Source organism: Schistocerca piceifrons, chromosome 9 (genome assembly GCF_021461385.2).
Source record: "Schistocerca piceifrons isolate TAMUIC-IGC-003096 chromosome 9, iqSchPice1.1, whole genome shotgun sequence".
Lineage (NCBI taxonomy): Eukaryota > Metazoa > Arthropoda > Insecta > Orthoptera > Acrididae > Schistocerca > Schistocerca piceifrons.
Genome location: NC_060146.1, coordinates 114,174,588 through 114,190,685, shown reverse-complemented (window position 1 = coordinate 114,190,685; position 16,098 = coordinate 114,174,588). Strand labels below are relative to the sequence as shown.

Sequence of the window (16,098 nt, the reverse complement as noted above, 5' to 3'; positions counted from 1 at the left end):
CAACCTGTCTGCATGCTAGACACACTGGACCTACACCTGGAGTTATGGTCCAGGGTGTGATTTTGCAGGGAAGCAGGAGCACTATTATCATTACCCCACATACCCTGACTGCAAATTTGCACATCAGTTGGGTGATTTGGCCAGCTGAGCTGCCATTCATGAACAGCATTCCAGAGGGTGTTTTCCAAGAGGATAACGCTTGCCCACATATTGCTGTTGTAACCCAACATGCTGTACAGAATGTCGACATGTTACCTTGGCCTACTTCATCACCAGATCTGTCTTCTATCGAGCACATCATCGGATGACCACTGCAGCATCATCCACAACTAACATTAACCATCCATGTATTCACTGACCAAGTGCAACAGGCATTGAACTGCATAATAATAATAATAATAATAATAAAAATTTTATTGTCTTTAGGCCATGAAAGCAATTGACAACATCAAAATGAAGATTCAATTTATAATACAGTGTGATAAGGTATCGACTACTGAAATATTCTAGCTTATATTACAATAAATGTACAGTGGGTCATCTGTTGGATTACTGCATTTTACAGTTGAAGAATTCATTGATATCATAGAACGGGTGGGCAATAAACCATTCATGCAGTCTTTCTTTGAATGTATGTTCAGGAAGATCCTGTATAGCATGTGGCAGCTTATTAAATAGTTTGCGCCCTGTGACTTCATAGCTATTTATTGATTTTGATAATCTGTGGTAAGGTGTATATGTGTTTGATGCTTCTTGTGTTGTAACAACGTACATTTTCTCTAAGTTTCACATCTTGTAGGTTCTTCTTCATAAAGATTAAGACATTGTATATATAGAGGTTTATTACTGTCATAATATTTTGTTTAGTAAATAAGGGTTTGCAGTGAGCCTTATGTGAAGAATTTGTAATTATCCTAATGGCTTTCTTCTGAAATAATAGGATGTCATGTATATGACTACAGTTACCCCACAAGATAATGTCATAGGATATTATACTTTGGAAAAATGCAAAATAAGATGATCTGATGTATGATTCAGGTACACAATTTCTGAGTTGTCTTAATAAATTAATTACTCTAGATAGCTTACTACTTTTTGTCTAAATAAACTCCCAGGAATTTAACAGAACTAGGGTCATCAGATAGTGGCTTGTCTCTTAGAGTGAAGATTATCTGCTGAGTTTTATTTTCACTTAGCAGGAAACCATTTGCTCTGAACCAATATGCTGCATGAGTGAGTGTATTTTCAGCACAGGTTTTAAGATCATTAAGATTGTTACTGCTATGAAGAAAAGTCGTATCATCTGTATGTAATACAGTGGTGGATCTAATAAACGAGGGGAGGTCATTGATCATTATCAGAAACAGGAAGGGGTCCAGTACAGATCCCTGAGGCACACCTACTTTTACATTTTCTATGTTTGACATTTCCTGACATGTGGCACCTGTACAACACAATGCACACATGTCTGCATTCAACATTCTTGTGGTTACACATTTGCAATGGCTTATGTTGTGCTTACATTGACTTGTGATCTTGCAATGTTAATCACTTAAATAGGTTACCTTGACAAATATGCTCCCAATATTTCATTACTCTAAATCAATTATTTATTGGTCTATGATTCTTTTCTGTCAGTGTACTAACTACAATGCTTTTGTATCAGAATTCATAAGTATATTCAATGAAAATTACCACTTCATAACAGCACATCATAGAACCATTAAAACAAACTCACAAATAACTGAAGGCATAAAGATCTCTAGCAATAGAAAGAGGAAACTGCACATGGACGCAAAGAACGACCATGATGCAGAGTTTCTCACATATGTTAACAGTTACAAAAGAACATCTGAAAGTGTTGTTAAATAGGAAAAAATGGCGAACAGTACATTCATCTCAAATGCCACAAACAATTCGAAAGTTGTACAGCAAAGTGTCAAGACTGCTGTAGGTGCTGAGAAAAAATAATCATTTTAACTCTACATTAGAAAGTGATGGAGAAACTGTTACAAGCTCCACCCAGATCTGTGAAGAATTCAACAGGTACCTTACAACTTGAAATAATGTGGATGACTTTTCTCCTCCCAACATAATGCAACACAGGTATGGAGAATTTCAATTTACTCATGTCATGAGGTGGCAGCACCAGAAGATTCATTTTAAATAATCTTAAATCTGTGGGTGTGCGATGAAATTCAAACAAAAATAATAAAACCATGATGATATAATATAGCATCTAAACTCTGCCTTATAGTAAATCTGTCATTTGATGAGGGCTGGAGGGCTGCTTCTACACAACAGGGTGAAATTCACAGGAATGTTACTCATGCACAGAAGGGGCAGACAAGATGAATGAAATTTCTTCCTGGTATCAATACCATTAAGTCTTTTTTCTAAAATATTTGAGTGAACAGTTTGTAATGAATTAGAAATGTATAACAAAACTCATAACATTATTCTGAATAATCAGTATGGATTTAGTAAGGGGCTAAGTACTGTGCAAAATGAACTAAAACTTCCTGGCAGATTAAAACTGTGTGCTGGACCAAAACTCAAACTCGGAACCTTTGCCTTTCCCGGGGAAGTGCTCTACCAATTGAGGTACCAAGCACAACTCACATCCCATCCTCACAGCTTTACTCCTGCCAGTACCTTGTCTCCTACCTTCCAAACTTCACAGAAGCTCTCCTGTGAACTTTACAGAACTAGCACTCCTGGAAGAAAGGATATTGCAGAGACATGGCTTAGCCACAGCCAGGGGGATGTTTTCTGAATGAGATTTTCACTCTGCAGTGGAGTGTGCGCTGATATTAAATTTCCTGGCAGATTAAAACTGTGGGCTGGACCGAGACTCGAACTCGGGACCTTTGCCTCTACCTGTAGACCACTTGCCCGTGAAAGACAAAGATCCCAAGTTTGAATTTCAGTCTGGCACACAGTTTTTATCTGCCAGGAAGTTTCATACCAGTGCACACTCTGCTGCAGAGTGAAAATCTTATTCTATTAATGAACTATCCACTAACATAAGCAAAAGTCTTGATAACAAGCTGTATGAGTCTGGTATCTTTTGTTACCTCACTAAGGCATTTGACTGCTGCTGCACAAGATGCCTGCTTATGGTTTTCACGGAAAATCTTTCAGCTGGTTCTCATTCTATCTCAAAAATAGGAAACATACAGTAGTTATACAACAAAAGGTGAGAGAGCCTGTTCTAATTGGAAGGAGACACAAACAGGCATATCCCAAGGATTCATGCTAGGTCCATTACTGCTCCTGTATTATGAATGGCATTCAGAAATGGTTTAAAATCACATTGTTTTACAAATACCATGCAAACTACGGGTATGTCCTCGTATAGGACAGTGATCTGATTCTACTACACCAAATAGACACTAGATGCAGTTATGAACAGTGTGTATAGTGAAAGCACAGTGCTCATTTGATGTTAAGCAGAGAAAGCTATGGACAAGATGGGAGGTGACTATCATGGACAAAGATGGACCGCATGGTTCTTGTGAAAACAAAGAGCCAAAAAATAGATATTTGTGAACAGCTAACTGAGGTGTACGGCCAAGGAACTTCTAAACAAAAGGCTGTTTACAACTGGATTGCTGGGTTCGCTATTAGAATGGAATTTGCATACAATAATGTAAGTACTGGTCATCTGACAACACTGCGGACTCCAGGGAACACTGATTATGACTGATAGGTGCTTAACCTTTGATGAACTGGAATAGGCCTTGACTGTACAACCCTGCACTCCATTATTTGTGACAACTTGGATACCAGTACGTAAAAGGTGTGTGTACACGGGGTTCAATGGGACTTGACCCAGGCCCAGAAGGAGAACAGAACTGAAGTCTGTTGTCAACAATTGCAAATGAAGAAGGAACATCCACATTTTTTTGGAGAAACTGGTGATGAGTCATGGTGTTGCTACCATACATCTGAGAAGAAATTCCAGTCCATGTGACGGAAACATCCTGAGAGTTTCAATCTGCAGGCAACCAGATGATCTCTGTCTCTCTTGACACTTGTGGACTGGCTTCCACAAAGAACAACAGCCAACAGCAGGGTGTTCTGCAATGCCTTTACACAATTTAGACACAAGATTCAGCAAAGGAGACAGGCTAACTGGTCAAAAGGAGTGCTCCTTCAGCACAACAATTTGTGGCCCCACACTAGCAATGCCGTGACTGCAGAGCTGACATCACTGGTCTTCACTGTTGTGCCACAGCCACCATATTGGGTCTTGCTCCATCTGATTATGCTTTATCAATAACGTGAAGGAAACATTGCGAGGTAAGAGGTTCGGCAACAATGAAGAAATGCAAGCAGCTGTCCACAAGTGGATGCTTAGCACCTCCATACAACAGTTCTGTGATACAATAATGAAGCTGCCAGGAAGCTGGCAGCATTGTATTAACATGAATTGGGAGTATAACAAGAGATCCCATGTGTATTCACTTATGTTCATTGATAAATAAGGTACAAAAACTTACTACTGTAAATAATTTCTGATTGTTCCTCATACATAAATGCCATTTACAATAACCTCAGAAAGAATTCTGCATACAGATGACTCAAAAGCAGTAGTTTTCTACAAGATCAACAAAGAACTAGCACACAATAATAAACAAACTCTTAAAGAATTTGAAACCTGTATAAATATTAATGCTATGGAACTGAACCTTACAGAACACAAATAGTACATTTCAGGACCAAACAAGCTGCTGAATATACATCAGAGTTAAATTATTTGGACAAAGAGGTGATTGCTGCAGACACTGTTAAATTAATTAGAGTTATTTTAAGCAAAAACTTGTTATAGACTGATTGTATTCATTGCTTAGTGAAGCAATAAAACAGTTTTATATAAACAATAAGAGTTCTAAATAATGTAACTGATTTAACTGTTGCCGGCCGGAGTGGCCGAGCGGTTCTAGGCGCTAGGTCTGGAACCGCGAGACCGCTACGGTCACAGGTTCGAATCCTGCCTCGGGCATGGATGTGTGTGACGTCCTTAGGTTAAGTCCCATAGTGCTCAGAGCCATTTAACTGTTAAGAAAATTTATATCGTGCATATTTTATATCAGTTGCTGGATAAGGCATAATTCTTTGGGGTCTTGAAAACACAAACCTGCTCAGAGTGTACAAGCTACAGTATAAATCATCAGAGTTATGAAGAGAATAAACAACAAGCAAGCTTGTAAACCATTATTGAAAGCCTTGACCTGATGACAATTCCCTGAGTGTTCATTTATGAAATACTCCTCTTTGAACTAAGAAACCAACAACTTTTCAAAGTAAATTCTTTTACACATGTTTATGAAACATCAGAATACATGATGCCTTGTCACAGACTTAGCTTGTGTAAAATGGCTTTGAAGTGTAGCAATAAACTTGATCCAAATTCAAGGGCAACAAACTAAAAACTGCAGAGAAAAACACTGAAAAGTACTTAAAAAGCAAATGTTATTATAGTGTAGATTTTATGGTTGAGGAAGGTAAGCATCAGACACTGAAAGCTTCCATTGCAAACTCCCTGTCTCCATCTGTCTGTGTATGTGTCTGCCTCTCTCTCTCTCTCTCTCTCTCTCTCTCTCTCTCTCTGTGTGTGTGTGTGTGTGTGTGTGTGTGTGTGTGTGTATTTTTGGGCTTGCATACATGTGTGTGTGCATGCTAGAAAGAACTATAAAAATGAAATGAACTGCAGAGGACATAGTGACTGGTTCAAAAATATGGTGGAAACTAATAATAAGGTATAAGAAGGCCCATGGATTGCTACAACAAATGCTTAAATGCATAGAAAAATAGCTAAGATATCAAAATATGTTGTAAAATAAATTTTCTTTCATTATCTCAAATAAAACGATCTCAAGAAACAAATGTTTTTTACATTTAGAATGACCCTCATATAAAAAGTGAATCTGAACCCAAAAATACTTTCTGCAGTGAAGAATCACCACTTAAGACCACAGGTCAACAACAAAAATCATGACTTATGGAAACATAGTTGCAGACATCAGGCAGAAAGAATATTCATTTATTATAACACAAATGTTAATATAATTTCTAACTTTTCCTCTTATTTCATCTCAATGTGAGTGGGAACTGATCACAAAGCATTTCAAAGGAGGTAGTTGTGAAGTTTACAAATTAATAACATAATGGTTATTGTTTATAGCAAAGATAAGAGGGAGTTTAGAATATCCAATCTGCAATTGTAAGCCAAACATAGTCATCAACTGAAATAATAAAGGCTGTACCTGATAGGCCATGCAGAGCAATCAGTAATTCTGGTAATGCAAAGGAAAGTGATGGGCTCTATGTAAGGGGTCATGCCAATCCACAGTCCAGCATCTCTTATCAGAGCGGCCAAGCACAAAATAGCTCTCATCTGTGGCAGGTCAAATGCATCAGGAACCGCCAGTTGCTTCTCTCCAGATAATGAATAATTTGGCAGCTCCTGGGATGCTATCTCAGTAAGCCTGGAAGCTGCCAACTGCAGGAGCAGCTGAAAAGAAAATCTACAAATGTATCTCCTCTCTCTCTCTCTCTCTCTCTCTCTCTCTCTCTCTCTCTCTCACACACACACACACACACACACAGATTTACATATGCTGCAAACGAAAAATTTATGACCACCAGTTTAACATCAAGTTGAGCCACCTCGGAATGACTCCTTACCCTCTCCCTTAAAACCCACATCCTTTTGTCTTTCCCTCTCCTTCCCTCTTTCCTGATGAGGCAACGGTTTGTTGCAAAAGCTTGAATTTTGTGTGTATGTTTGTGTTTGTTTGTGTGTCTATCGACGTGCCAGCGTTTACGTTTGGTAAGTGACATCTTCTTTGTTTTTAGATATATTTTTCTCACGTGGAATGTTTCCCTATTAATATGATGTGACTTACCAAACGAAAGCGCTGGCATGTCGACAGACACACAAACAAACACAAACATACACACAAAATTCAAGCTTTCACAACAAACTGTTGCTTCATCAGGAAAGAGGGAAGGAGAGGGAAAGACGAAAGGAAGTGGGTTTTAAGGGAGAGGGTAAGGAGTCATTCCAATCCCGGGAGCGGAAAGATTTACCTTAGGGGGAAAAAAGGACGGGTATACACTCGCACACACACACATATCCATCCACACATATACAGACACAAGCAGACATATTTAAAGACAAAGAGTTTGGGCAGAGATGTCAGTCGAGGCAGAAGTGCAGAGGCAAAGATATTGTTGAATGACAGGTGAGGTATGAGTGGCGGCAACTTGAAATTAGCGGAGATTGAGGCCTGGTGGATAATGGGAAGAGAGGATATATTGAAGAGCAAGTTCCCATCTCCGGAGTTCGGATAGGTTGGTGTTAGTGGGAAGTATCCAGATAACCCGAACGGTGTAACACTGTGCCAAGATGTGCTGGCCGTGCACCAAGGCATGTTTAGCCACAGGGTGATCCTCATTACCAACAAATACTGTCTGCCTGTGTCCATTCATGCAAATGGACAGTTTTTTACTTGTCATTCCCACATTGAATGCGTCACAGTGTAGGCAGGTCATTTGGTAGATCTTGTGGGTGCTCTCACACGTGGCTCTGCCTTTGATCGTGTACACCTTCCGGGTTACAGGACTGGAGTAGGTGGTGGTGGGAGGGTGCATGGGACAGGTTTTACACCGGGGTCGGTTACAAGGGTAGGAGCCAGAGGGTAGGGAAGGTGGTTTGGGGATTTTATAGGGATGAACTAAGAGGTTACGAAGGTTAGGTGGACGGCGGAAAGACACTCTTGGTGGAGTGGGGAGGATTTCATGAAGGATGGATCTCATTTCAGGGCAGGATTTGAGGAAGTCGTATCCCTGCTGGAGAGCCACATTCAGAGTCTGGTCCAGTCCCGGAAAGTATCCTGTCACAAGTGGGGCACTTTTGTGGTTCTTCTGTGGGGGATTCTGGGTTCGAGGGGATGAGGAAGTGGCTCTGGTTATTTGCTTCTGTACCAGGTCGGGAGGGTAGTTGCGAGATGCGAAAGCTGTTGTCAGGTTGTTGGTGTAATGGTTCATGCAAACGAATCTGCTCCAGTCCGGAATCCCTGAACCATTACACCAACAACCTGACAACAGCTTTCGCATCTCGCAACTACCTTCCCGACCTGGTACAGAAGCAAATAACCAGAGCCACTTCCTCATCCCCTCGAACCCAGAATCCCCCACAGAAGAACCACAAAAGTGCCCCACTTGTGACAGGATACTTTCCGGGACTGGACCAGACTCTGAATGTGGATCTCCAGCAGGGATACGACTTTCTCAAATCCTGCCCTGAAATGAGATCCATCCTTCATGAAATCCTCCCCACTCCACCAAGAGTGTCTTTCCGCCGTCCACCTAACCTTCGTAACCTCTTAGTTCATCCCTATGAAATCCCCAAACCACCTTCCCTACCCTCTGGCTCCTATCCTTGTAACCACCCCCGGTGTAAAACCTGTCCCATGCACCCTCCCACCACCACCTACTCCAGTCCTGTAACCCGGAAGGTGTACACGATCAAAGGCAGAGCCACGTGTGAGAGCATCCACGTGATCTACCAACTGACCTGCCTACACTGTGACGCATTCTATGTGGGAATGACCAGTAACAAACTGTCCATTTGCATGAATGGACACAGGCAGACAGTGTTTGTTGGTAATGAGGATCACCCTGTGGCTAAACATGCCTTGGTGCACGGCCAGCACATCTTGGCACAGTGATACACCGTCCGGGTTATCTGGATACTTCCCACTAACACCAACCTATCCGAACTCCGGAGATGGGAACTTGCTCTTCAATATATCCTCTCTTCCCGTTATCCACCAGGCCTCAATCTCCGCTAATTTCAAGTTGCCGCCACTCATACCTCACCTGTCATTCAACAATATCTTTGCCTCTGCACTTCTGCCTCGACTGACATCTCTGCCCAAACTCTTTGTCTTTAAATATGTCTGCTTGTGTCTGTATATGTGTGGATGGATATGTGTGTGTGTGCGAGAGTATACCCGTCCTTTTTTCCCCCTAAGGTAAGTCTTTCCGCTCCCGGGATTGGAATGACTCCTTACCCTCTCCCTTAAAACCCACATCCTTTCGTCTTTCCCTCTCCTTCCCTCTTTCCTGATGAAGCAACCGTTGGTTGCGAAAGCTTGAATTTTGTGTGTATGTTTGTGTTTGTGTGTGTGTCTATCGACCTGCCAGTGCTTTTGTTTGGTAAGTCACATCATCTTTGTTTTTAGATATATTTTTCCCATGTGGAATGTTTCCCTCTATTATATTCATATATAAGAGGGAAGGAGCATCCTTTCATCTTTCCCCTCCTTCCCTCTTTCCTGACGAAGCAACCATTGGTTGCGAAAGCTAGAATTTTGTGTGTATGTTTGTGTTTGTTTGTGTGTCTATCGACCTGCCAGCACTTTTGTTTGGTAAGTCCATCATCTTTGTTTATACTGATCACGTATTTCTGCTGGTGTATGACCAGAATCTCTTTGGATTTTCTGCCAGATTTTGAGACAGTTTTGCTGTGGAAACTATTAAAAGCATCTCACATTGAAATTCATGCTGAATTTCATGTTTCTGTAAAATTTTGCCAGTCTTGGGGGTTGTGAGTTCTTTTCAACTTGGCATGATTTTTTCTTTGCTTCCACAACAAGATTCTCAATTGTTTTATGTACCATGCAGGATCAGTACCGTGTCTTATTAGTTTGTTTGGTATACATCTCTCAACTGCCATCGATACCGTTTCTTATAATTTGAACCACATCTGCTCTACAGTTACACAGTCAGATTGGAAGGACTGGAGACTGTAACTGGAGACTGTAGCTCTTAGGAAGGTATCAAGCAAATTTTTATCTGCTTATTTAAATAGATGTGTTTTGTGTTTACTTTTGGTGGATTTTGATGTTATGGTATTTAGACTCACTACAACAACCTTGTGGTTACTAATCCCTGTTTGCTCAGGATAATATGTTGCAAAGAGGTCAAGTATGTTTTTGCAACCATTTACACTTAGAGTGGGCTCCTGACTAGTTATTCAAAATAATTTTCTGAGAATTTATTCCAATAACATTTTATGCCTACCACCAGCTTTAAACATGTTTTTTGCTGACATATTTGATGATAGACTGGTGTCACCACAAACAACACTGAAGAGCCTAAGAAAGGTGGCATGGACTCAGCTAATATTTGAAGTAGTGTTGGGGGAATTGACACCATGAATCCTGCAGCACTGTTCACAAATCTGTAAGAGTTCGAGGGGGTGGAGATTTCTTCTGAACACCACGTTCCAAGGCATCCAGATGTGCTCAATAATGTTCATGTCTGGGGAGTTTGGTGGCCATCAAAGTGTTTAAACTCGGAAGAGTTTTCCAGTGTTTGTGTTGATGGTCTCAGGCGAGGGGTAAAGGTACACGAGTGGGCCTTCAGCTCCGAAAGCCCATATCAATGATGTTTTGTTGAATGGTTCACAAACTGACACTTGTTGATGTCCCAGCATTGAAATCTGCAGAAACTTGCAGAAGGGTTGCACTTCTGTCAAGCCGAACGATTCTCTTCAGTTGCTGTTGGTCCCATTCTTGCAAGATATTTTTCTGACCACAGCGATGTCAAAGATTTGATATTTTACTGGATTCCTGATATTCATGGTACAATTGTGAAATGGTTGAATGGGAAAATCCCCACTTCATTGCTACTCGTAGATGCTGTGTCCCATCACTCATACATGGACTGTAACACCACATTCAAATTCACTTAAATCTTGTAGCAGCAGTAAGTGATTTAACAACTGCTCCAGGTACTTGTTGTCTTTTATAGGTGTTGCCTGTTTACATATCTCTGTATTTGAATACACATGCCTATACCAGTTTCTTTGGCACTTCAGTGTATAACTATATTAGTGAGGTACCTATTTCCAATGAGATTCATGCTTTCTTTGAACTGTTCAGCAACTGTATCATCTGAGGTGGGAGTTGGTAAAAGTAAACAATTGTTAATGTATTCAAGTTGTCAAGTATAATTTCTACCCATATGAAGTTACAGAAGCTATCTACTTCAATAATTTGCAGTGGTAGATAATTTGCCTGGCCTGAATCCAATGGACCACATCTTGGATACTATTGGGCAGCAATTCTGCATCCACAAACTACTGGCACATAATCTATGGGAATTGTGTGATCTTTGTGTAGACATATACACTCCTGGAAATGGAAAAAAGAACACATTGACACCGGTGTGTCAGACCCACCATACTTGCTCCGGACACTGCGAGAGGGCTGTACAAGCAATGATCACATGCACGGCACAGCGGACACACCAGGAACCGCGGTGTTGGCCGTCGAATGGCACTAGCTGCGCAGCATTTGTGCACCGCCGCCGTCAGTGTCAGCCAGTTTGCCGTGGCATACGGAGCTCCATCGCAGTCTTTAACACTGGTAGCATGCCGCGACAGCGTGGATGTGAACCGTATGTGCAGTTGACGTACTTTGAGCGAGGGCGTATAGTGAGCATGCGGGAGGCCGGGTGGACGTACCGTCGAATTGCTCAACACGTGGGGCGTGAGGTCTCCACAGTACATCGATGTTATCGCCAGTGGTCGGCGGAAGGTGCACGTGCCCGTCGACCTGGGACCGGACCGCAGCGACGCACGGATGCACGCCAAGACCGTAGGATCCTACGCAGTGCCGTAGGGGACCGCACCGCCACTTCCCAGCAAATTAGGGACATTGTTGCTCCTGGGGTATCGGCGAGGACCATTCGCAACCGTCTCCATGAAGCTGGGCTACGGTCCCGCACACCGTTAGGCCGTCTTCCGCTCACGCCCCAACATCGTGCAGCCCGCCTCCAGTGGTGTCGCGACAGGCGTGAATGGAGGGACGAATGGAGACGTGTCGTCTTCAGCGATGAGAGTCGCTTCTGCCTTGGTGCCAATGATGGTCGTATGCGTGTTTGGCACCGTGCAGGTGAGCGCCACAATCAGGACTGCATACGACCGAGGCACACAGGGCCAACACCCGGCATCATGGTGTGGGGAGCGATCTCCTACACTGGCCATACACCACTGGTGATCGTCGAGGGGACACTGAATAGTGCACGGTACATCCAAACCGTCATCAAACCCATCGTTCTACCATTCCTAGACCGGCAAGGGAACTTCCTGTTCCAACAGGACAATGCACGTCCGCATGTATCCCGTGCCACCCAACGTGCTCCAGAAGGTGTAAGTCAACTACCCTGGCCAGCAAGATCTCCGGATCTGTCCCCCATTGAGCATGTTTGGGACTGGATGAAGCGTCGTCTCATGCGGTCTGCACGTCCAGCACGAACGCTGGTCCAATTGAGGCGCCAGGTGGAAATGGCATGGCAAGCCGTTCCACAGGACTACATCCAGCATCTCTACGATCGTCTCCATGGTAGAATAGCAGCCTGCATTGCTGCGATAGGTGGATATACACTGTACTAGTGCCAACATTGTGCATGCTCTGTTGCCTGTGTCTATGTGCCTGTGGTTCTGTCAGTGTGATCATGTGATGTATCTGACCCCAGGAATGTGTCAATAAAGTTTCCCCTTCCTGGGACAATGAATTCACGGTGTTCTTATTTCAATTTCCAGGAGTGTAGTTCCACGTACCTCCAGACTGCTGCTGAGGACTTGTTGATCCATATCACACAGAATCATTGCTGTCTAGTTTATCAAAGGTGGACCAAAACACTATTAAATATGTAGACTTAATCTTTTGGATCATCAGTGTAAGCACCAGCATTGTTACTCACCTTATCTGGACGGCAATCTGCAACAGCAACTTTATTGATCACGAGGGGCAGCCCAGGTGAGCGACGTGTTGCTGTTATTTTGGAGTTTTGAAGTAAATCCAGACATTGCAGTAACTGTTTCCTAACTGCCTGTTCCACATTTGGCCTTCGACAATTCCTATTAACAAGTAAAAAAGTAAATAACACTGTGTTTAAATTACATTATTTGATCTCAACATTACTATTAAAATCTATGATATAATAAAAACAAAGGACACATCCAACTCAAAATAAACCTATGCTATGAGAAATCAGTCAGTTATTTCACTTTTCTGCAGCTGCAAGGGTAATGATATAAAATGTATCATATTTTACATTCCTCCAGATGAGATATATCATAGAATGTATCAAAATGCACACAATATTTTATAGAAAGAAAGAAAACTGAATAATAAAAAAAGGAAACATGACCTGTCTGAATGAAAATAATACTGAAAATAATGATAATATACAAGATTTGGCTTATTTTAATAATAGGCTGCAAGGAGAGATGGAGGTAGGGCAACTTAAGGAAACCGTATTTCTTATTGAGGAGAGACTGAAGCAAATGAATCTGATACATTTGTTGATAAGTCCTCACTTTAAAAGGATATTTAGCGAGCAAGCTGATAAGAAATATACTGAAGCACCAAAGAAACTGGTATAGGCATCCATTTTCAAATACAAAGTTATGTAAACTGGGCGAATATGGTGCTGTGATAAAGTGGCATTTTTTGTACAACCATTTCGTGAGTGTACCATGAATATCAGGATTCAGGCAAAACATCAAATCTCCAACATCACTGCGCACAGGACCAATGATGACTCAAGAGAATTGTTCAACATGGCAGAATTGCAACCCTTCTGCAAATTGCTGCAGATTTCAGTGCTGGGCTATCAACAAGTGCCAGCGTGCAAACCATTCAATGAAACATCATCAATATGGGCTTTTGGAGATGAAGGCCCACTCGTGTACCTTTGATGACTGCATGACACAAAGCTTTACACCTCACCTGGGCCCATCAATACTGACATTGAACTGTGGATGACTGGAAATATGTTGCCTGGTTGGATGAGTCTCATTTCTAACTATATCGAGCAGATGGATGTGTGCAGGTATGGAGACAACCTCATGATTTCATGGACCCTACATGTCAGCAGGGGACTTTTCAAGCTGGTGGAGGCTCTGTAATGGTGTGGGGCATATGTAGTTGGACCCCTGATATGTCTAGATATGATTCTGACAGGTGACACTTACAAAAGCATTCTGTCTGCTCACCTACATCCATTCATGTCCATTGTGCATTCTGATGGATTTGGGCAATTCTAGCAGGACAAGCGACACCCCAAATGTCCAGAATTGCTACAGAGTGGTTCCAGGAACACTCTTCCGAGTTTAAATACTCCCACTGGCCACCAAACTACCCAGACATGAACATTTTTGTGTATATGTGGGATACCTTGCAACATGCTGTTCAAAAGAGATATTCACCCCCTTGTACTCTTACAGATTTATGGACAGCCCTGCAGGATTCATGGTGTCAATTTCCCCCAACACTACCTCAGACGTTAGTCGAGTCCATGCCGTATCATGCTGCAGCACTTCTGTGTGCTCATGGGGGCGCTACACAATATTAGGCAGGTGTACCAGTGTCTTTGGCTGTACAGTGTATTATTTTGTCACGCTTCAATGACATTACCATCTCAAAGTCAGCTTACTTTGGCTATTTTCATTCAGTCATGAGTTATGGCATCATCTTCTGGGGCAATACACCTGCCGCAAAGAAAATCCTCACAGCACAAAAAAGAGCAATAAGAATCATTTGTGGTGTACCCCCCACGAACCTCATGTCGAAATCTTTTTAAACAACTTGAAATACTGACAGCAACATCTCAGTACATATATTCACTGATGTGCTTCATAATAAATAACCCCACTCTGTATGAAACGAATTGCCTACATCATGAACATAACACCAGAAGAAAAGAGGATTTCCACTGTGAGTTAAAGAACTTGACACTTATTCAGAAAGGGGTAAAGTACGCTGGAACAAAAATTTTCAATTCCCTACCCAACAGCATCAAAAGTATAAGGAGTAGTACATCAGTATTTAAACGTAGCTTGAAAAATTATTTACTTGAGACCTCACTTTATTCACTAGAGGAATTCTTTCAGAGAAATAAGTAAAACCCAGATTGGAAAGATGTTTTTAAATTTTTTTGACACTGTTTACTGTTAAACTAATGTAACAATGCCCTAATGTAAAAATTCCTGTTTTTCTCAGTTCCATTTTTGGGTCACTTTTAAACCCAAAGTGGGAAGTTTTGATTACTGTTCAAGGTTAAAATAAATGCAACAATGCCCTAAATATGAAACTCTATCTTCACATTTATGTTGACTAGTTCTTAAGCTAATAAGTATGACTTTTGTGCACTGTTATTAATACTATATCAATGTCTTTATTCTATGTATTTTGTTATGTATATTGACACGTTCCACATCTGAGTGACTTGCTCACATGTACAGATCTATGGAACAAGTATATAAATAAATAAATAAATTATCTGCATGTGAATACACATGATAGTGAACTAATGTACTTCTTGTAAACTGCAGCTATTAATTGCACAAATGCTAGTTCTGTTTTTATCATGTATTTTATTTACTTTAAGTGCATAATTCTTCCGGAATTTTTTAAATGGAAAAGTGTCAAACTACAAAACAAAATGCTCAACACTAGGGGAGTACTAGCATTTTTTCCTGGTGCTTACAGTTTCTTTTACCTAAAAAAAGGGGTTGTGTGTGTCAAGTCTCACAGTGTTGTTCATTTTATCTGTATAACCAACCTCCCCCCTTTCTTTTTTACACCTGACCCCACCCCATAACTGGCTGGATTGTTTGGTTAAGTGTATAGTAAAACTGGACGTCACTTTAATGAAGAACCCAATACACTGTTTTAATGAAAACATGACACTTTATGTCAGATTTTTGTCACTTGAAACTAGCATTTATATTAAGACTATATGATTATAGTTACTACACATTTTTAAAACTTTGCTTGTCTTCATATATTATTTACTCATGAACTTTTGAATAAATTCTCAACATATTTTGAGGACAATTTATTGAAGGATGTCATCTTTGGCATTTAGACTGTTGTCATGTGCTTCTGCAATGTTGTTACAAATGCTAAGTTTTTGATAAGCTGTAACGATTACAACATCACATATAATGCTTGAAAAAATACATAAAAACTTAGAAAAAAGTGTTTGAAATATTGAGATTTTCAAAGC

At 41.1% G+C, this 16,098-nt stretch overlaps 1 protein-coding gene across 1 annotated transcript in view; it reads right to left on the bottom strand.

Annotated features, from left to right (window-relative positions):
- The window catches only part of LOC124716914, a 381,964-nt gene that overhangs the window by 104,602 nt on the left and 261,264 nt on the right, over positions 1–16,098 (bottom strand). Inside the window, exons 19-20 of the mRNA XM_047243483.1 lie at positions 12,787–12,943; positions 6,273–6,520 (exon numbers count right to left, since the gene is read on the bottom strand). Coding sequence (XP_047099439.1) covers positions 6,273–6,520; positions 12,787–12,943 — 405 coding nt within the window. The remainder of the gene's footprint in view (positions 1–6,272; positions 6,521–12,786; positions 12,944–16,098) is intronic.